The sequence below is a fragment of the Neoarius graeffei genome, chromosome 14, assembly GCF_027579695.1.
Source record: "Neoarius graeffei isolate fNeoGra1 chromosome 14, fNeoGra1.pri, whole genome shotgun sequence".
Classification (NCBI taxonomy): Eukaryota; Metazoa; Chordata; class Actinopteri; order Siluriformes; family Ariidae; genus Neoarius; species Neoarius graeffei.
The window spans coordinates 27,978,542-28,001,743 of NC_083582.1; the positions used below are offsets into that span (position 1 = coordinate 27,978,542).

The window sequence follows — 23,202 nt, forward strand, 5'->3', positions numbered from 1 at the left end:
ATCCTCTTTGTGAAATCCACCTCCATCTCTACTTAAGTATGGCTCAAAAAGGTGGCCAAGTGTCTGAAGACATTTACAGGACATGTAATCTGTTTGACTCATTGGTCACAAGTTATCTGCCATGTTCAAAAACTATCAAGTAGCTTGCTAAATAAAAACATCATGGAAATTGTCTTTTTCTGCATCACTGATCACCCAAATATCAATCATTTTCTCTCTTTTATTGTCTCTAATTCAGGAAACCCTGACTACACAAACGACATATCAGCATCTAGACACTAATGACTGAGAGAGATTTTAAAAGTACATAAAATGTAAAATAAATATAACTGAAACTCACAACCATGTGTTGTCAGAAAATCACACACAACAGTCTCTAGAGTTTACACAGAATGGTGCAAAAAAAAAAACCTTGCATGAGCAACAGTTCTGTGGGTGGAAACACCTTGTTGATAATAAGAGAGGTCAGAGGAAAATGTCCAGATTGGTTTGAGCTGCCAAGAATGATATAGCAACTCATAGCAACTCTTTACAACTGTGATGAGCAGAAAAGCACCTCTGCATGCAACAGCAGAAGACCACACTGGGTTCCACTCCTCCAGCCAAGAACAGGAATCTTAGAATCCAGAACAAGTTCCTATTAAGGTGGCCAGTGAGTGTAATATACACATGAAAAATTGTTTGATAAAAAGCTAATATTATTTTGCCTATTGACTGTTTTGCTATTGCAGTCTTTAAATTTTCATGAGTTCTATAATTTATTGGTGCCTTTTGCCAAATGTTTGTTATAATGAGCTCATCTCATCTCATTATCTCTAGCCGCTTTATCCTGTTCTACAGGGTCGCAGGCAAGCTGGAGCCTATCCCAGCTGACTACGGGCGAAAGGTGGGATACACCCTGGACAAGTCACCAGGTCATTACAGGGCTGATACATAGACACAGACAACCATTCGCACTCACATTTGCACCTACGGTCAATTTAGAGTCACCAGTTAACCTAACCTGCATGTCTTTGGACTGTGGGGGAAACCCACGCGGACACAGGGAGACTGTTATAATGAGCTGAGAAGAGTAATAGATTTTTCATTTTATTATTCAGGTTTATTACACATTATTAAGATTACATGTGTAATTATGAAACATATGTTTCAACAACATTATTCTTGATTTTAGACTTCTGTCTCTTTGGTGTTCCTTCTATCGTGAAGTATTAACATCATAACTAAGAGTTTTTGTCAGCCAAAATTGTGCCCATTTAAAGCTAATTTCTGGTTACCTTATGAGAATAATGACCTTTTTTCAGCAATAGATATGAATAAACAGTAACAGTTATGGATGTTTTGCACAGAAACACAATACATACAAATGTGGTTATCTACAGTGGTTGAGTGGCATTCTAAATGTATCTTCATGATTGTAATTTAAAAATCAGTCTCACAACCTAAACTAGTCACTTCTCTGAGACCTAGAACATTCAGGTCTCATCAAAATCACAAATATGTTCAGAAAAAGAGTAGTAGTCCTTTTCAAACTGAATATCATCCCTCTTCATAGTCAATATTGTAAATGAATTTTGGGCATTTGAACAGATTTAAACATGTTACTTATGGGTTAACCATTCCTGTACATTTTACTGGGTCTCTCGAAATCAAGTGCGGTGAAATTTCTGAGACTGAAGTATTGTGATCTTCTATCCTTTATAGTAGTCATGGTTATCATTTGGGTGTAACTCCAGATCTCCTGACCATTCCTAGATGCTTGTCTGCAGATCACCATTAAGCAGGGCAGCATTTTGAGTCTCTGTGATGATGTCATTGACCATCCGTGTCCTGTCCTGCCGGCTGTCACTATGTTCAATTTCATCCAGGCCGCCCACTCTCCTGAGGCACAGAACATTTTGGAAACTCTTCTTGAAATTATCCGACAAAAATGCATAGAGAATGGGGTTGGCACAGCTGTTGGCGTATCCCAGTACCACGACGAAATCAAAGGTGCTTTTCAGCACTGGTGTAGGGATGAGTGTGCCAGTTACAGATGCTACATTAAACATGTAGAATGGTAGCCAGCAGAGCACAAACACAACCACCACAATGGATACCATGCGGGTCACTTTGCGCTCAGAGCGCTTTCGCTTGCTGGAGCAAACCCTCACACCTGAGGACTTCACCTTGATCACAATGAGCAGGTAGCACAGGCAAATAACAATAAGCGGCAGAAAGAAGCCCAAGAGAAATGTACAGAAGATGAATGCAGTTTCGTAGGTATTTTGAGGTTCTGGCCACAGCATAGTACACGTCCGTGCTTCATTCTTATTAGTGTTCAGACCACTGAAAATCATAATGGGCAAATTAACCAGCAGTGATACCCCCCACATTGCAAGGCTGATAGTTTTGGCTACTCGTGGCTTGCGCCATTTAGTGGACTTGATTGGATGTACCACTGCAAGATACCGGTCAATGCTCATCACAGTCAGGAAGAAAATGCTGGTGAACTGGTTTAACGAGTCCATGGTTAGGACAATTCGGCAAATGGCAGCACCAAAAGGCCAGTGAATCAATGCTAGCTGAATTGCAATAAAGGGCAAGCTAAGCATGCACAGGACATCAGCAACAGCCAGATTAAGGATATAGATGTTGGTGACAGTCTTCATCTTAGCATACCGAAGGATTACATACATGACCAGTGCATTGCCACAGAGTCCAACAGCACACACCACAAAGTACACAAAGGTAATAACCACAGAGCTTGTCTGATCAAAGGCATCATGAGAGATGTTTCGAGGATAATCATCTGAGTCAGACTCATTGAATGGAAAGAAGCTGTCATACAGAAGGGGCTCAAGAAAGGAACGGTTTGGGGAAGCAGGGAGTAATGTCCATGACTCCATTTTTACCATGTATCAGTTTGGAAGAGCTTTTTCATTTACGATATAGAAGTCCATACCATCTTGTCAAACCTGTAGGTAGGGGTAAGAAAAAAAAAGATTAGTGAATAATACAAATAAATTATCATGAAAACTTCTAACTGCCATTGGTTAACATTTAATAGGAGGGAATGATTGAGTACAGAATCTCAATTTAGCCAAACTGGGAAAAAAAAAATTGCTGAATCATATGGAGGGGTGGGAGGAATCGTTACTCTTGATTTGTTTGTTAGGACCTTTTTTTTTTATACCTTAATACCAAAAGCAATGTTTTACTTTGGACAGTTAATCAAAGGGATTTGTACTGTAACTCAGTCCAAAATTAGGATTACTCACTATTTAAAAAAAAAAAAAACTGTCCTGAATGATTAAATATTCAGGGCAGCTAGAGAGCCCTTTTGAAAGTATATTTCTTCTCGGGTAACTTGATACTTTGGACATGTTGGACTTTACCCAGAGTGTCTGATCTTTTCAGCAGTGTGGCAGCTTGCCTACAATGCTGTGTCAAATGTTGGTTTAATCGATCTGCATTGAGCAAACTAGTCAGAGTGCCCCAGAATATGCTTTTATGTAAATGTGTGGCCAAAAATGCTGAGGCAGAATAAAATTTCATAACCACATTGCATATTTTGACACATTTTGTGTTTCAGTTATATAGCATTACTTATATATTACATTTGAAATGTTAAATCACAAAATTATGACAAGAGATGACTGAAGGGAGAAACTACTGTATATCATCATGTAAAATAGCAGTGCTCAGATTACTCACAGCTAAGTCAGACTATCTGTCATGTTCATTCACGTACATTTGGTGAGGAATAAAGACAAAAAAAGGACAGACTGAGTATACGTTTTCTAATCATTTTGTATTGAATCAGTTGACAACATTACATCAGTCACCTCCCTGATAAGATAAACTTTACTAACACTGTCATCAGGATTGTTAATACTCTCACCAATACTTTTTAAGAGGTGACTTTTATTTGGTGAATCTATTCTACACCTTTTGTAGATTGCTCTTTCAAGTTCTTGTGTAAATATGCTTATATGTTACTAACCATATGATACAATTTCAGATTTTATTAAGCAATGAAGAAAATGAAACTTTTCCATGTTGTTCAAAATAATTAAATAATACCGTTCTCATTTTATTTTATTCGAGCTGCGTTGTCATATATATATATATATATATATATATATATATATATATATATATATATATATATATATATATATTCTACTCTGTACTTGAGCTGCTGCAGCGCCTCAATTTCCATTCATAAAGGAATATCTTAATAAAGGAATCATTAAAGGAATATCTTATCTCTTATCATTAAAAATGTATAATCAAGGAGTCTGAATTGATGTTTTATTTTACCTTTGGCGCAGTAGATCATTTAATTCCTCATTCTGGATAAATTCGCAAAGCATCACTCCGTCTCTTCTCGCACTTCGTCCATTCACTTATCCAGGGATTTCCAGCTTACTTCACGTTACCGATGGTTAGTCACTGTTAAACTTGACAAACTATTGATGTAGAAAACAGTTGCGAATAATTTGGTTTATGACAATCTCACTGTCCCAGTGTGTTTCAGGAAAGACTGATAGAATAAAAATTCCTGGGCTGGTTCCTATAGCAGCGTTCTACACACACCTCCTCACGCAGCGCGCACACGCACACCTCGCGCTCACACTTGTCTGATGCCAGAGAACAGTCCAACTGTTCTGAGCGTGTACTGCAGCTCTCTGTTCCGCGTGCAGATGGAGCTGCAGTACTTCAGACCCTCTTCTCTCACTCACACACACACAGTCGTGAGACTGCTGCAGGTTAATAAAGGATAAAATGCGTAATAATGCATTAGTCTGCGCTAATTTCAGGAACCTAAATTAAGATATTATCTCATGTTCATGTGAAGTCTTGTAAGGTCTTGAAAAGGACTAGCAGGGGTCAAATCAATTTATCACAAATGCAACTTAATTTCGAGAACCGTTTAATTTTGGTCAAGGCACGATTTGCCAACACAAGCCAGGCTTTGGCACACTGTAGACTATGCACTGTGTGTAGGCAGGCTATGCTACACGAGAAAACATGCGTAGGAATAGTAAACGTCGCTGTTTCTCTGGTAAACTGAATCATAAACAAAATATTAATCTGCCTTTGGAGTTTACTGACATCCTTCAGTACCATGAAGTTGATGAAACTGTAGTTTATGAGCAGGTGGAGAAAACTCAGCGCCACATCGCTGCAGGCATGTTATTACCAGGGTCCTCTACTTCATCCTCAGTGTCTGTGTTTCCACTCTTGAGTCTCTGTGTTCTTCCCAGTGTTGCTTCTTCAGATGCCTTTCTGTCTTTGACAGTCACTCAGTTCCCTGTCAACTTCCTTCAGTTTTCTTCAGCACTAAAATCACTGACTATCAGAGGACACAGTGCTTCTGGAGAATCCTTCTGAGAGCTGTTGCAAAAGATTTTTTTTTTTCAAATAAATTTTTATAGAATTTGATACAACATTTACTTAAATCTTCATGTCAAACTACCGTATAGCTAGCAGTACTTTATTATTATTTTTTTTTTATTGCTGACAAAGAGAGAGAGGCATCTGAAGAACCTACAGTGGGAAGAATAAAGAGCCTTGTGCAAGCAGAAGCATAAGGAGTTTGTCCTGTTTTGTCACATTACAAGCTGGAATTAAAATGGATTTTGGGAGGGTTAGCACCATTTGATTTACACAACATGCATACACAACACTTTAAAGGTGCAAATTGTTTTGGTTTTTTTGACACAAACAATAATTAAGATGAGAAAAAAAAACAGACATCTGGAGTGTGCATTGGCATTCACCCCCGAAGTCAATACTTTGTAGAGCCACCTTTTGCTGCAATTACACCTGCAAGTCTATTGAGGTATGTGTCTATTAGCTTAGCACATCTAACCACTGGGATTTTTACCCATTCCTCAAGGCAAAACTGCTCCAACTCCTTCAAGTTAGATGTGTTGCGTTGGTGTACAGCAATCTTCAAGTTATGTCACAGATTCTTAATTGGATTGAAGTCTAGGCTTTGACTAGACCATTCCAAGACATTTAAATGTAGCGTTAGCAGTATGTTTAGGGTCATTGTCCTGCTGGACCGTGAACCTTCATTCCAGTCTCAAACCTCTGGCTGACTCAAACAGGTTTTCCTCCAGAATTGCCCTGTATTTCATACTATCCATCTTTCCTTCAACCCTACCCAACCAGCTTTCCTGTCACTGCAGATGAAAAACATCCCCACAGCATGATGCTGCCACCACCATTCTTCACTGTAGGAATGGAGTTCTCAGGGTGATGGGAAGTGTTGTGTTTGCACCACACATGGCATTTCTCATGATGGCCAAAACATTCAATTTTAGTCTCATCTGACCAGAGAATCTTCTTCCATGTGTTTGGGGAGTCTATCACGTGCTGTTGGACAAACTCCAAACATCTCATCTCATCTCATTATCTCTAGCCGCTGTATCCTGTTCTACAGGGTCGCAGGCAAGCTGGAGCCTATCCCAGCTGACTACGGGCGAAAGGCGGGGTACACCCTGGACAAGTCGCCAGGTCATCACAGGGCTGACACATAGACACAGACAACCATTCACACTCACATTCACACCTACGGTCAATTTAGAGTCACCAGTTAACCTAACCTGCATGTCTTTGGACTGTGGGGGAAACCGGAGCACCCGGAGGAAACCCACGCGGACACGGGGAGAACATGCAAACTCCGCACAGAAAGGCCCTTGCCGGCCACGGGGCTCGAACCCGGACCTTCTTGCTGTGAGGCGACAGCGCTAACCACTACACCACCGTGCCGCCAACTCCAAACATGTTTTCTTTTTTTTTTCTTTAAGCACTGGCTTTTTTTCTGGCCACTCTTCCATAAAGCCCTGCTATGTGGAGTATACGGCTTAGTATACACATCTCTGCTGTGGATCTTTGCAGCTCCTTCAGTGTTATCTTTGGTTTCTTGGTTGCATCTCTGATTAATGCCCTCCTTGCCCGGTCTGTAAGTTTTGGTGGGCAGCCTTCTCTTGTCAGGCTTGTATGGTGCCATATACTTTCCAGTTTGCATTTATTATAAAATTCCATTTTGCATTTATATTTCCATTTTCCATTTATAATGGATTTAATGATGCTCCATGGGATATTCAAAGTTTGGGATTTTTTATAACCCAATCCTGATCTATACTTCTACACAACTTTGTCTCTGGCCTGTTTGGAGTGCTCCTTGGCTTTCATGTTGCTTGCTTAGTAGTGTTGCAGAGTCAGAGTCCTTCCAGAACAGGTAGATTTATACAGACATCATGTGCCAGATCATGTGACACTCTGATTGCACACAGGTGGATCTTAATCAACTAACTAGACAGGGACACTCTAATGAGTGCAAACCCCGCCTTTTCCCTATTAAAATACATTGGGCAAAAATTTCGAAGTTCTGTCATGACCTTGACCTTTGACCTTTGACCTCCAAAATGTAATGGTTTCCTTCCTGGGTGATTGGCAACACATGTACAAAATTTGGTCCAAATCGATCCATTGGTTCTTGAGATATCTTGCAGACAGACAGACAGACAGATACACACACACACACACAGACTGACGCAGGTGAAAATAATAACCCCTCCGACTACTGTCGGCGGGGTTAATTATGTCACTTATGAAGTCAATTGGTTGGCCCAGCTCTTATTTAGGGGTTTTATACAAAAGGGGTGAATACTTATGCACACTCCAGTTTTCTGTTTTTTTCATCTTAATTATTGTTTGTATCACAATAAAAAAACAATGTGCACCTTTAGAGTGGTAGGCATGTTGTGAAAATCAAATGGTGCTAACCCTCCAAAAATCAATTTTAATTCCAGCTTGTAATGCAACAAAACAGAACAAACACCAAGGGGGATGAATACTTCTGGAAGACACTGTAGAGAGTACACAGCCTGCGTTGGCCAAGACCAATATGCAATGACACAATGGGCAGGGAAGCAGGGGGGAGGTGCAGCCTGAAAAGCTGGGTTTTCAGCCTGCTCATGAAGGTGGTCAGAAAGTCAGCAGTTCTGGCCTCAGTGGGAAGGTCATTCCACCAACAGGGAGCCAGGACAGAGAGCAGTTGTGAGTGGGCTGGGCAGGAACAGAGAGGAGGAGGGGCCAGGCAACCAGTAGCAGTGGAGTGTAGGGATCTGGCTGGTGTGTCTGGTCAGATCAATCTCTGGAGGTATGCTGGACCTAATCCCTTGACTGCCTGGTAAGCTAGTACCAATGCCTTAAATTTGATGTGAGCTGCAACAGGTAGCCAGTGAAGGGCAGCAAGCAGAGGGGTAACGTGGGAGGAATGAGGGAGGTTGTTGACTAGGTGGGCTGCAATGTTCTGGATGACCTGCAAGGGTCTGATGGCAGATGCTGAATGGCCAGCAAGGAGAGAGTTAAAGTAGTCCAAGCAAGCGAGGATCAGTGTTTGGACCAGGAGCTGAGTAGAGTAGGTAGTGAGGAAGATCCTGCAGATGTTGTAGAGGAGAAATTTGCATGTCCTGGTCACTGCAGGAGAGTCTGTCATTGAACACCACCCCAGATTCTTTGCATTGGGCTTAGGTGACATAGAGGGTGTCCCCCAGGGAGATGACAAAGTCCAGGGGTGGAGATGATGGAGCAGGAATGTAGATCACCTCTGTCTTTTCTGGGTTGAGCTTCAGGTGTTGGTTGTCCATCCAGCTCTAGATGTCCATCCAGTTCTGGATGTCACACAGGCAAGCAGAGATGTCAACAGAGACCTGTGTGTCAGAAGGAGGAAAAGAGTTGAAAAGAGAAGGAAAGAAAAAACAGTTGATTGTCATCAGCATAGCAGTGGTAGGATAGACCATGAATAGATAATCAGGTTGAGAGACTGGCTGTAGAGGGAGAAGAGAAGCAGACCAAGGACTGAACCTTGAGGAACACTGGTGGTAAGTGGATATGGTGCTGATACTGTACCATACCAGGTACCCTGGAAGGCGTGACCAGAGAGGTAGGACTTGAACCAATCCAGGGCTGTCCTGCAGATTCCCAGGAGGATGGGGTGAGCAACAGTGTCAAATGCAGCAGAAAGGTCGAGGAGAATTGGGACAGAGTAGAGGGCAGTGGCACGTGCTGCATGAAGTGCCTCACTGACTGAGAGAAGTGCAGTCTCAGTTGAGTGTCCAGCCTGGAAGTCAGACTGGTGAGAATCCAGGAGGTTGTTCTGAGAGAGAAAAGAGGAGAGTTGGTAAGTCAAGTTTGTATATTTGTATAGTGCTTTTAACAACAAACATTGTCACAAAGCAGCTTTACAGAAAATTAACAACTTTAAACATGAGCTAATTTTGTTGTTAATAAATGTATTTATCCCTGATGCACAAGCCTGTGATGATGGTGGCAAGGAAAAATTCCTTCAGATGACACAAGAAAGGGTGGCACAGTGGTGTAGCGGTTAGCACTGTCGCCTCGCAGCAAGAAGGTCCTGGGTTCAAGTCCAGCGGCCAACAAAGGCCTTTCTGTGTGGAGTTTGCATGTTCTCCCGGTGTCTGTGTGGGTTTCCTCTGGGTGCTCTAGTTTCCCCCACAGTCCAAAGACATGCAAGTTAGGCTAATTGGTGGCTCTAAATTGACCATAGATGTGAGTGTGAATGGTTGTTTGTGTATGTGTCAGCCCCGTGATAACTTGGTGACTTGTCCAGGGTGTGCCCCGCCTCTTGCCCATAGTCAGCTGGGATAGGCTCCAGCTTGCCTGCAACCCTGTACAGGATAAGCGGCTACAGATGGATGGATGGATGGATGGATGGATGGATGGATGGATGGATATGAGGAAGAAACCTTGAGAGGAACCAGACTCAAAAGAGTACCCATCCTCATTTGGGTGATAACAGATAGTAAGATTATAAATAACTTGCTTCAATAACTATGTCCTATATAGTCCAGGGTGGCACAGTGGTGTAGTGGTTAGTACTGTTGTCTCACAGCAGGAAGGTTCTGGATTTGAGCCCAGCGGCTAACGGGGGCCTTTCTGCGTGGAGTTTGCATGTTCTCCCCATGTCTGCATGGGTTTCCTCTGGATGCTCCGGTTTCCCCCACAGTTCAAAGACATGCGGTTAGGTTAACGTGGGGCAGCTATGGCCTGAGGTTGGGCTGAAGTGCCCTTGAGCAAGGCACCTACTGTAGCCCACAGCTATTCCCTGGATGCTGTAGCATAGCTCCCCACTGCTCTAGGTATGTGTGTGTGCTCATTGCTCACTTGTGTGTGCATGTGTGTGTTCACTGCTTCACGTTTTTCCCGGGAAATCCCTTATTTTGACTTATTTCCCACTGTCTTCCCGTTTTTTTATTTTCCCAAAAATATCCCGTATTTTCACATTATATAAAAGTCCCGTATTTTCAAAATATAAAAAAGTCGGTAGGTCCAGAATTCATGACGCGCCTCTGACAGGAGTTTACAGCAGGAAGTCGGGCCATGAATTCACGTCCCCGCCCTCTCCAGTACAGCAGGTGGCAGTCTAGTAATTACACATTGATTTTAATTGCATGTCTGTGAAGAAGACTGTCAGAACCATAGTGCTAGTCTGACCAAGGTCAATGCTCGGAACTTCTCACAAAACTAAAAGATGGTCGTAATTCTTTCCTCAGGCAGGGCTTGAAGTGGGCCGGAACGCACCGGAACTGCGTTCCTGCACTTCTTTATTTTCACCGGAGTGGCAGCGCAGTTGTGTGCGAAGTTTCCCCATTTGTTTGTCTGGCACTGCCTCAACCACAGGCTTGAATTAGCAGTTGGGGATGTTTTAAAGCAGGTCAATGGCATAAACAACTTTAAGATCTTCTTCGACAAGCTGTACAGCCTTTATCACGCTTCGCCAAAAATCAGCGCAAGCTGAGCAGCTGTGCACAGCGCGTTGAGCAGCGCCTTCTTGTTATTGGCCGCGTCCTTTCCGTGCGCTGGGTCGCATCCAGTGAGCACACCGTGAGAGCGGTTTGGTGATTAGTGAACTTAGTTAAACTTTAAGGTGTTTATGTATGTGATTAGTAAACTTAAAGGTGTTAAACCTTCTTTTGCTTTTCTTTTAGTGCAATACGTGCACTAATTACTCATTTTTTATTTTTGAAACTTAAAGTAATGTTGTGATGACTTGTTTTTATTAGTTTAAACTTAAAATGATGCAATGTTTTAATGTTGTTCTTAAGGTTATCAACCTAATCAAGCCCTAATCAACCCCTTCATCACCTTTGAACTTCAATTAAAAAAAAAAAAAAGGGGAAAAACTGAGTGTTCCTTGTGTGACCAAAGCTCTTTTGAAGTTGGGGCACAAAACTGGGGAAAATCATACACAACTTGACTATGGTTGTGGTTCTTAGTTCTGATTTGTTTTTACTCCAGCTGTCTACAAACTAAGACACTTCATTCAAAAATAATATCTCAGAGAGTCATTGTGAAAACACATCTGTTCAAACAACAAATACTGTAGCACAACAACAGATGAAAAGAGTAGAGCATTGTCCTTATGAGCCAAGTTTTGCAAAATGCGTGAAGGCAATACAAAAACTGTGAAGTTTTCAATTAAAAAATTTGAACTTGATTTGAACTTATTTGAGTGACCGGGATGGCATTGTCAGAAAATCAGGGTTCCTGCACTTCTTTTTTTCCACTTCAAGCACTGTCCTCAGGGAGCGAGTTTCAGTAGATGGCGAGACTAGAGACATGAATAAAGAAAGGAGCAAGGCAAAACCAAAAAAGGTGTATTGCCGCTACTTGCCCAAATGGCAGGACGAATTTAATTTTGTGAAGAAAAGTTAGTTTGATTACCAACTTTCCGAAATTTTCAGAAAGTTCGACTTTCCGAAATTTTCCCTTATTTTGAGTTAAAAATCTGGGAAATATCCCTTTTTTTCAAACCTCGAAGTTGACAGGTATGGTTAAATGCAGAGATTAAATTTCACTGTGTGCTCAAGTCTGTGCCTGTGTGACAAATAAAGGCTTCTTGGCTTAGATTTGTCACAAAGTACAACTGTGTAACCAGGAAATTTGTTATAGTTTTAGCCTGAATTCTATTTTGTTGATGTTATCAACTGTTCATTGATGAAGACTTAAGTACAAAATTGTTCACAACAACTGCGGTCAGGGGCGGACTGGCCATCGAGAGTAGCGGGAGTTTTCCTGGTGGGCCGGTGGTTCAGTGTGGGCCAGCGGAGAAAAAAAAATACAGTTGCGCTGGCCTTTAATATGATAAGCAATGTTAACAGTTTCTCTAGTGTCTGGATAATCAGCATTGGCTTACATGGGCATCAGTCGTGGGGCTGTTGGCCAATCACAGCCGAGCCCAAGGCCGAGGGTTTCAATCTGGCCCCCTTCTCTCTCTTCATCTGTCAATCAATTAATCAGCCATGCAAAAATGGAGAAGAAACGCAAAGGAGGAGCACAAAAATTAAGAGAAAAGAAAAGGCACGCACTACAAGCAGATATGGCCAAGTGTCAGAAAGTGAAAAATATATTTTCTGCTGCTGCATCATCTGCACCATCCTCAGCGGCACCTGCAGCTCTCGCGGCGTCGCCATCTGGAGGACAACATGACCCAGAGGAGGATGCTACTCAGGTGGGTGGCTGTAATGTTATAACATTATTTAGCTAGCTTGCTAACTTTTAGCACAACACATTTAGGCTAGTTTGGCTGTAAAAACATCATTATTGTGTATGGACTACACTAGTACTGCTAGGCCTAGTATACTAACAACATAACATTTTTTAACCATCTTAGCCCTATTATCAAAAAAAAAAAAATTACTGATAGTTTGGTTTAGTGGTTTACTAAAACAATACTAACAGTACTAATCTCTTATTTAGACTGAAGATGATCCAGCTACTGCTAGAGGAAGCCAAGCCCAGGAAGTCAGTGCTCTCTCTTCAAAAGTTGATTTTTTACAAGGCCAAAACCAGAGGACTTAGATTATTTCTTGAGTCATCATCTCCAGCAGAAGGCAGAGAAGGCTATAGTGCAGAGAGCTTTTTCTTGCAAAGATGGTACAAATAGGAAATGGCTTTCATACAGTGAAGACAGACAAGCACTCTTCTGCTTCCTTTGTATGGCATTTGCTAAGGCTACAGATAGCAGTTTGTTCATCACTGGCATGACAGACCAGAAACACACACATCAGAGAGTGGAAGAACATGAGAGGATCAATCTACACAGAGGTTGTGCAGAAGCATATTTCCTTAGGTCCTCAAAACGCAATGTTGAGAACCTTCTCATGGGACATCAGATGTCTCTTTGTAAAGTGCAGGTGCGCAAGAGGCTGCAAGTGTTGGAGCGCATCATAGATGTGGTGAAGCTAATTGGAAAAAGAGGTTTGAGCTACAGAGGGTCACAGTCAGAGACACCATACATGCTTGATGATGATACAGTGGATCATGGCAACTTCTTGGAAATTATTGTGTTGCTTTCAAAATATGATGTTTGCCTCAAGGAACAATGAGCTACTTGAAGAGAACGAAGAAACAGAGCTGGAGGTTGAGGCTGCTCTGCCACCAAAAAGGGGTCGAAGAAAGAAATCCATGCCTGGAGCAATGTCCCAAGATGAGACTGTGTCTGACACAGAGGCATTGTACAGTACATAATCAATGTCTACAATTGCATCATGGATACAGTCATTGAGAGCATGCACCAGCAATTCCTCAAAAATGGCACCTTGTATGCTGATATGGCTCTTCTGGACCCAAAAAACTTCAGCCAGGTAAAATCATATTCAAGTGGTTTCCCAGAGACAGCACTCAAAGATCTGAGCAAATGTTTACTACCATTTGATGACAGGGCAACGGTCACCAATTTACAGAGTGAACTTCTCAGTCTGGCAGGACAGTGGGATAAGTTGAAGGCCTCAATATTTGAGGAATACACAACCAAGACAGCAAAAGAGGTTGGGTCAGAGGATGCTGAAAATGAGATGGAGATGGTGAACACAAAGTGCTCATCTTGCAAGGACTGCCCATTGTGTTGCTACCGTATGCTGAGGAAGTACAACCTCCTGACAGATGCATACCACATAATCGGCCTTGCATACAAGTCCCTGCTTACTCTGTCAGTCACACAGGTAGCATGGGAGCGCAGCTTTTCAACACTAAAATTCATCAAGGACAGGCTCAGGAGCACTCTCTCAGCAGCACCTGGAGGCATTTATGCTCATGGCCACTCAGCAAGATGTTTTTAAGATGCTAGATAGTGAGGACATCAGAGATGGTGTTGCAGAGAAAAGTGTGCTGTTGCAGAGAAAAGTGTGCTGCTGCAGAAATTGCTACTTCAGTAAGGTGATGATATGTTAACTATTATGGTATGATCATTATTAGTGTGACTTACATGTTCACCAATCTTCACACTATTAAGCAACTATTGCAGACCATTTTAAGTAACTATAAAAACTATTATATATTTGCTGTAATCAAGGCCTCAGGTTAAATGATGTCATTATCCCTTCAATAATGTTTACATGCATATTTTTTTGTTTCCCACATATATGTGAACATATTTGTTCCACCGCCATTATCCGCCTCCATCATCCACCTCCATCATCCGCCACATCATCCACCTCCAGCATCCGCCGCATCATCCACCTCCAGCATCTGCTGCATCATCCACCTCCAGCATCCGCCACATCATCCGCCGCATCATCCACCTCCAGCGTCCGCCGCCATCATCCTCCTCCATCATCCACCTCCAGCATTCACCACCATCATCCACCTCCAGCATCTGCCTCCAGCATCCGCCGCCGCCCTGGCCCCTGAGTGGGCCAGTCAGGTACTAAATTCCCGGGCCACTTTTTTGCCCCAGTCTGCCCTTGACTGCAGTCCTAAAGTTATCATGGCAATTGTAGTCCTCATCCAAAGTAGCAAAACTAAGTGTCCAGAGCCATCTTCCAGGTGCAACTTTTGACTGTCCACATGGAGACATCCTCCTTAGGAGCAATGAGATGAGACTCCAGCCAGACATAGGGCATCAGGATGGGTCAGGCAGGTCTGAGGAGCAGAAGGGGTCAGCATCACTGGTGTCTCAGGATTTACATATACACTCGACAGAGGGAGACAGACAGAAGGAGAGATGGGGGAGAGAGAGAAACACAGGTTGTTAGGTATGCCCAGTATAATCAAATGGTTAAGAACAGTATACATTTTGCACTGAGTGCAAGCAGGGTAAGCAACAGCATGTTTAAGCATCTTTGATAGAAAGAGGAGAAGAGGAACTATTCTGGATGTCAGAGGGGTCTAGGGTGTTTTTTTTTTCTAGCAGAGGGATGATGTGGGCTTATTTAAAGCTGTAGAGAAAGTATCCAGAGAACAAGGAGAAGTTGACAAGGGAGGTGATAAAAGGAAGGATGTCAGGAGTGATAGTCTGAAGGAGAGATGAGGTGATAGGATCAAGGGTATAGGTGGTAGGATGGTGAGAGAGCAGGAACTAGGAGATGTCAGATGTGGAAAGAGAGGAAAAAGCAGAGTGCAGGGGGCAAGAGACAGGAGGGTGAGAGGGAATGGGAGGGCAAGGCAGGGGTGGTGAAGGAGTTATGGATGGCCATGATCTTTTCCTCAAAGAAGACCACAAAGTCCTCTGCAGTGAAGGAGGACTGAGGTGCAGCTGGTGGAGAACTGAGGAGAGAAGACAGAGAACAGTTGATAAGGGTTAGAGATGAAGTTATGAATTTTGGAATGATAAAATTTGATCTTAGCTGATGTCACTGAAGCTGCAAACTCAGCCAGGAGGGACTAGAAGTGAGAAAGGTTGGCTGGGGCCCTGGATTTTCTGCACTTCCTCTCTGCTGCTCGTAGGCTGTTTCTGCTGGAGCAAAGTGTTTCAGACATCCAGGGACGAGGACGGGAACATCTTGTTGGCCTGGAAACAAGCACAGATAATGTGTTAAGTGATGAGGAGAGAGAGGAGAGAAGAGAAGATTCAGCAGATTCAGTGGGAAAACTGGAAAAGGATTCAAAGGGGGGAAGGGAAGCAGTAACAGAAGAGGTAAGAGAGCAAGAGAGAGAGAGAGAAGAGGTTACAGTATGATTGGAGGTATGATTGGACAACAATCACCATAAACTCATGCTCCACCTTCTTGACTGCTATCTATGAACAGTTTGACTCTTTGACCTGAGTGCAGTCATTGTAAATAGTACATGTGGCAGTGGGGCATGGTTGAGTACTAGTTTGTGAATGGAGGGTGAGGCCGGGGAAGGTGAGTGGCAAAACAATCACACCTGTGTCAAATTAAGTGTGTGTGTGTGTGTGTGTGTGTCTTGCAGTGACAGCAGGAGGCTTATATGGAGTGAGGAAGCAGAGAGGAAGAGAGAGCATCCCTGCATGCTGTGTGTGTGCGCGTGCACGCATGCGCGCGTGTGCACGTGCATGTGAAAGCAAGCTCGAAAGCTTAAATAAAAATTGCCCAGCAATTAACCCACCTGCCCCAGTGCTCCACCACCCCTCAAAGAAAGTGTTACATTGGTGCCGAAATCTGGGACGCTGACACGAACTGCTGGCATGGAATTTTTGTTGTTTAAGGAGCTCATCCATGCCCTCACTGCTGCTCAACAGAACCAGCAACATGTGCTGGTTGCCCTGCACAATGAACAGGAGCAGTACTTTGAAGTGCTGCTGTAGGCCTAGCAGGAGGATCACCAGGTGTTCCAGAATGTGCTTGCATCAGCTGACACCCCAGCTGCAGTGTCAGATGGCTCCCCCCACATTATGTTGACAAAGATTGGGCCTCATGATGATCCAGAGGCCTTCCTCACCCTCTTTGAGCAAGCTGCAGAGGCATGGCTTTGGCTGGTCGAACAACAAGCAATGTGTCTACTGCCAGTTCTGCCCAGAGAAACACTGCTCGCTGCACAGCAACTACCCTCGACAGCAGGCTGAAGTATACAGCCTAAAAGCAAGCCATTCTGCAATGTGTCAGCCATAACCCCGAGCAACATCATCCACACTTCCATGCACTGAGCCTGGAAGAGGTCGGCTGACCATTCGCATTCGGCCAACAGCTCCGGGATGCCTACCAGTAGTGGGTGAGGCCTGAAGATCACAACACTGAGGGGATCATCGACGCGATGGCACTGGAGCAGTTCATTGCTTGGCTGCCAGGAGGAACAGTGGCGTGGGTCCAGTGCCACCACCCAGCATCACTGGATAGTGCCATCACTCTGGCTGAAGACCATCTGGTGGTGGTTCCACTGACAAGTGGGCATCCCGCCTCCTCTCTCTCTCTCTCTCTCTCTCTCTCTCCTTCCTCCTGTTCCCTCCTGGTCCCTGCACCATGGAAGTGGGGTTTGCCTCCCCCACAGCCAGTTCACCGAGCCCATGACCCACCCTCCTGTCTTCCCCTTGTGTTTCTGTGTCCCTTCCCCCTCAGGTGAGTGATTCCTGAGCCACCAGAGCAGGGGTGAGGCCTGGGCCGGTGTGCTGGCATTGCAAGGAGCCTGTGCACTTCCTGGACCAGTGCTACGCAATGGAGGTGGGGCAGCGGTCTGGATCTCCAAAGTGCCAGTGATTGCCCCCAGTTCAGCTGGAGTGTATCCAAGGGGGTACATATGATATGGGCGCTGTGGGAAATGGCTGCCTCTCCAGTAGTTCTGTAGTTTTTAGCTCTTTAAACCTCTTTTTTCCACCTTTTTTTTTACTTTTCTGCTCTTCTTACGAAGACAGTGTGTTTTACTATATAACATGGATATATTGAACTTTAACATGCAACCAGGAGCCAGTTTTCTCACTTATTCGAGAGAGGAGCTGCTGGCCCTGAAAACAATGGGATGAGCCGGGATATGACACCCCATCTCGGCCGAGCTGAGGAGGAAACCCAGGGGCTGCAAGGCTGGAACTAATCTAAAGGCTAGGCTAGTGGACAACCGGTGGTGCTACAAACAATCCATTCCCTCCATTATCATGGGGAATGTGAACTCGCTGCCGAATAAAGTCGACAAGCTTTCTGCTCTGAACAACCAGTGGATTTACCGGGAGAGCAGCTTATTTATCTTTATGGAGACATGGGTAACACACCTTGTACCGGATGCTAACATGGACCTGTGGGGATTCACTGCTGTGAGAGCCAACAGAGACACTAACACATGCAGGAAAAGCAAAGGTGGGGGACTTATCATTTATGTTAACAACCACTGGTGTAACCCGGTACATATCTCCGTAAAGACAGTTTTATGTTGCCCGGACTTGGAGCTGCTAGCCATTAGCCTGTGGCCATATTATCTGCCGAGTGAGTTCGGTCACGTGATCACCATCTGTGTTTACATCCCTCCAAGGGCAGACACAGCCACTGCATGTGAGAGGATTCACTTTGTCACAGCAAGGCTGAAGACACAGCACCCTGAGGCATTTATCATCATTTCTGGGGACTTTAATCACGCTACTTTGGACTCTACTTTGGCTGCTTTTTACCAGGCTGTGGATTGTCCAACAAGGAACAACAGGACAATTGACTTGCTGTATGCTAATGTGAGGGATGCATACAGAGTCACACCCCTCCCCCCACTAGGGAAGTCTGACCACAACCTGGTTCTTCTACAGCCGAAGTACACCCCCTGGTCCAAAGGCAGCCTGCAACAACTAGCTCCATCAGGAGGTGGTCCCCTGAAATGGAAGATGCCCTCAGGGACTGTGATGACATCACAGACTGGGATGTGCTGCTTAGCCCACATTGTGAGGACATAGAGGGGCTGACAGACTGTGACAGATTACCTTAACTTCTGTGCAGATGTGGTCTCCCCCGCTAAGACTGTACAGTGTTACCCTAACAACAAGCCATGGGTAGCACAGGAAGTCAAAGCTTTCCTCAACAGGAAGAAGGCCACCTTCAGGAGCAGGGATAGGGAGGCAATGAAAGCAGCACAGCAGGAGGTAAAACGCTGCGTGAGGGAAGCTAAGGACAGCTACAGGAGAAAGGTGGAGCAGAAGCTGAAGGAGAATAGCATAAGGGAGGTCTGGGAAGGTGTGAAAACCATCACAGACCACAATACAAAGACCAGAGTCATTGAGGGGACAGTGGAGAGGGCGAACAAGTTGAATAATAATAATAATAATAATAATAATAATAATAATAAAGTTAAATTTATATAGCGCCTTTCAAGAAACCCAAGGACGCTTTACAATTATAGACAAGGAAAAAAATTAATAAAAAATAAAAATAATAATAATAAAAAATAATAAATAAATAAATAATAATAAAAAAAAAAGTAAAAAGTCCACCAAATAGGGGTCAGGATGTAAATCCCGTGGTGTAGCAGCCACAGTCACACCAAAAGGCGCACGAAAACGAGTACCACATTTCCAGCACCGCCGCCATGACGCCGTCAGCAACATCGCTCGAACACCACGCCATTGATCCACAAAGCGAGCAGAGAAGCTCTGCCATGCAGAGTGCTGGTGTGTCCCAAACGGCCTGCACAGCCACCGCAACACCACCAAGCAACATCGCTCGGAACATCACGCCAAGCGTTAAAGTGCAGAGTGCTGGACAACCACAATGTAAAATGAACAACGAGTCATCACAGCAGCCCCCTCCTCCCCCTCCTCCCCCACCTCAACACAGACTCCTCCATGCATTACTGCAGACCAGGTCAGAGGTCAACTGAGGAAGCTTCACCCCAGGAAAGCAGCAGGCCTGGACAAGGTGTGTCCCCGACTACTGAAGACCTATGCTGCTGAACTGGGTGAACCACTCCAACGCATCTTCAACCTTAGCCTGCAGCTGGGGAGAGTGCCCACCCTCTGGAAGACATCATGTATCGTTCCAGTTCCCAAAAAGAATTGGCCCACTGAGCTGAACGACTTCTGACCGGTGGCACTCACTTCACATCTGATGAAGACGTTGGAGCAGCTCTTCCTCAGCCTCCTCAGACCCCAGGTACAACATGCCCAGGACTGTCTGCAGTTTGCGTACTGGGCAGGTGTTGGTGTGGAAGACACCATCCTCTACCTGCTACACCGAGCCCACTCACATCTGGATAAAGGAAAAGGCACAGTGAGGATCCTCTTCTTGGACTTCTCGAGTGCCTTCAACACCATCCAGACCCTTTTGTTTCAGGACAAATTGAACAGGATGCGAGTGGACCCCTGCCTGGTCACCTGGATCTCCAGCTACCTCACTGATAGGCCGCAGTATGTCAGACTGAAGGACATCACATCTGACACTGTGATTAGCAGCACCGGAACACCCCAGGACACAGTGCTGGCCCCTCTTCTCTTCACCCTGTACACCGCGGACTTCTGCTACAACTCGGAGCTGTGTCACATTCAGAAGTTTGCCAATGACACAGCCATCGTTGGGTGTATCAGTGACGACAGAGAGGAGGAGTATAGGAGCCTGGTGAGGGACTTTGCTGTGTGGTGCAACAGGAACCATCTGCAGCTCAACACCTCAAAGACCAAGGAGCTGGTCATTGACTTTGGGAGGTCCAGACCAAGGTCACAACCAGTTCTGATCAAGGGAGTCGAGGTGGAGGCTGTGGATTCCTACAAGTACCTCAGGCTGTGGCTGGACAGCAAGCTGGACTGGACTTGCAACACCAAACACTTATACAGGAAGGGACAGAGCAGGCTATACTTCCTTAGGAGGCTGCGGTCCTTTAAAATCTGCAGGAAACATCCTGTGGATGTTCTATCAGTCTGTGGTTGCCAGTGTCCTGTTTTACACTGTGGTGTGCTGGGGGGGCAGTACATCCAAGAAGGACACATCCAGGCTGGATAAACTGATCAGGCGGGCCGGCTCTGTGGTCGGCATGAAGCTGGACTCTCTGGTGACGGTGGCAGAGAAGAGGTCTATGGACAAACTATTGAACATCATGGACGATGCTAGTCACCCTCTGCACACCGTCATCAGCAACCAGAGGAGCCTGTTCAGTGACAGAATGCTCCTTCCCAAGTGCAAGATGAACAGACTTAAAAACTCCTTTGTCCCTCACGCCATCAGACTGTACAACTCCTCTCTGGGGGGGGGAGAAGTAACAGGAGGACAGAGGATGGGAAGGAGCAGTAGCCTAGCCTAACAATAAGCAATACTGGACAATGTGCAATATAATGTGTAATATCTCTCCTGCCGCCCCCCCCAGCTTTTTCCCCCTTCTCCCTCCCCCTTCCTCTCTTCCCCATATCTTATTCTTTTTATATTTGTATATGTAAATACTTAATTTATTTTAATTTATCTAGAAGCTTTCTCTATTTCTTTTCTCTGTTTATCTGTAATGATGCTGCTGGAATCTTAATTTCCCTGAGGGAACCCGCCCAAAGGGATCAATAAAGTTTTATCTAATCTAATGTAATCTAATCTAATCATACCATGCATTGATGGATTCTGGCTGTAACCAGGCCTCCATCCACCAAAGCTTGACGTAAGGAGAGGCATTGGGTACAGCACATTTGGTGAAGGTTTTGTGTGGGCATGGGGATGTTCATAAATACCCACTGGTGTCCATCCAGATCCAATTTTGGTGGAAAAAATCATAGTGTGGCAGCAGCAGTTAGTCTGCGCCTCACCCACCCATTAATTCTGGGAACAGATAGGCTGGGGTTTAAGTATTTAATGCAGTGAGTAGTGGTGGGTGGGTCCTGCAGTAAGACATCGCAGGGGGATCCTAGCATAGTGTTGGCTGGGAAGGCTGTCCCAGAGCCATCTACATCAGTGCTACGTCATAGTGACACAGAGAGTGGGGAGCACCCAACCCTTCTCGCTCTCTTGTGGATTCCCAAGAGGACTTCCCTCTTGAGCAGGTACAGGATGAGACTCTGCAACACACTTTTGACCAAGTGAGAGTAATCGATGGTCAAATCCTCCAGCCCAATATTGCAGTCGTCTGCCCGTATTTTTCAGTAATTAAAGATAGATTGTATCGAGTGACACAGGACTCTGAGATTGATGAAAATGTGACACAGTTGTTGGTTCCAAAGAGCTGCAGGGAACTTGTATTCCATGCAGCTCATTATAACCTGATGACAGGACACCTAGTGCAGGATAAAACACTGACCCATCTCATGGCCCACTTCTGTTGGCCAGGGATTCACAGGGATGTCTGCAGGCTTTGTGTGGCATGTCACAAATACCAGCTGGTGAATCCTGCAGCCACCTTAAAAGTGCCATTGCACCTTCTTCCCCTAATTGTAACTCCCTTTGAACAAATTGGCATGGTTTTGTTGAGCCATTAGCTCGGTCTGCACAAGTGCATCACTTTATTTTAGTCCTGGTGGACTATGCAATGCGATACCCAGAAGCAGTACCGCTGCATAACATTTCCACATGTAATTATTGTAGAGGCACTATTTAAAATTAACTCCCGAGTTGGGATTTCAAAGGAAATCCTGACTGATCAGGACACTATATTTATGTCACACATAATTCACGAACTCTACAAGTTACTGGGGGTTAAATCCACACAAGCAGTTATCACCCACAGACAGACAGCTTGGTCAGGCAATTTAACTGAACCCTTAAAAACCTAATTTGTAAGTTTGTGTGCAAAGACACATGTAACTGGGATAAATGGCTCAAGCCCTGCTATTTGCAGTATGAGAGGTCTCACAAGCCTCCAAGGAGTTTTCCCATTTGTGTTATTGCATGGGCATAAGTTGGGAGGAGTTGGGGCCGGAGGTAAAGACAAAAGACTCAACCCACCCTGGTCCCCTGTGGAGACCACCTCTCACTGTCCCAACTCACTGGACTGTAGTCTGGGCTGACACTTCATATGACCAAAATATTTCTACATAAAATAACTGAATTTCTTCTTCATATATTATTCACACTTGCAATAACAAAAATACAAATTGTATTCAAAAATGAAATCTGGATGTAGCTCTCGATCACTACTGAGTAAGCTGGAGGAAACAGCAATGAGGAAAACCTCAAAGCCAAACTCAAAAAGGAAGCCATCCTCTTCTGGGTGGTGTAATGGAAACTTCTAATAAACACTTCAGAACGCTTAGCAGTTGTCTTTTCAGTTATTTACTATAGTAGATCATATAAAACAGATATATAAAATAGGAAAGGAAAAAGAAGAAGAAAAGAAGACACCACTTCTGATGATGCCGAGAGTATGCGCACTCTGAGTTGTGTTTTAGTGGCTGGTATCTATTATACTCTAAAGGCATTCGCTTACTGCTCGCGTCTTCACGTGATTGGCTCAAGATTTTCTATGAAACTTTATTAAAGCGTGCACCTGGTGTGCACTGGTATGTGCAGGTGGATGTGTAGTTAGGGAGAACTCAGGCACCCTGCTTATCACCACCAAGGCCAC

The 23,202-nt window shown here is 44.4% G+C and overlaps 1 protein-coding gene across 1 annotated transcript; it reads right to left on the bottom strand.

The window, feature by feature from the left end:
• Positions 1–1,201: 1,201 nt before the first annotated feature.
• Positions 1,202–4,512, bottom strand: sstr2a (somatostatin receptor 2a). Its single transcript, XM_060938790.1, has 2 exons — positions 4,306–4,512; positions 1,202–2,957 (listed from the first exon to the last, which is right to left on the bottom strand). Exon 2 carries the CDS (start codon positions 2,895–2,897, stop codon positions 1,752–1,754), a length of 1,146 nt encoding a protein of 381 aa, XP_060794773.1. The 5' UTR covers positions 2,898–2,957; positions 4,306–4,512; the 3' UTR covers positions 1,202–1,751.
• Between the last annotated feature and the right edge of the window lie 18,690 nt (positions 4,513–23,202).

Coding starts and splice junctions, on each gene's coding strand:
- sstr2a (XM_060938790.1), bottom strand. CDS start 2,897: ATGGTAAAAATGGAGTCATGGACATTACTCCCTGCTTCCCCAAACCGT.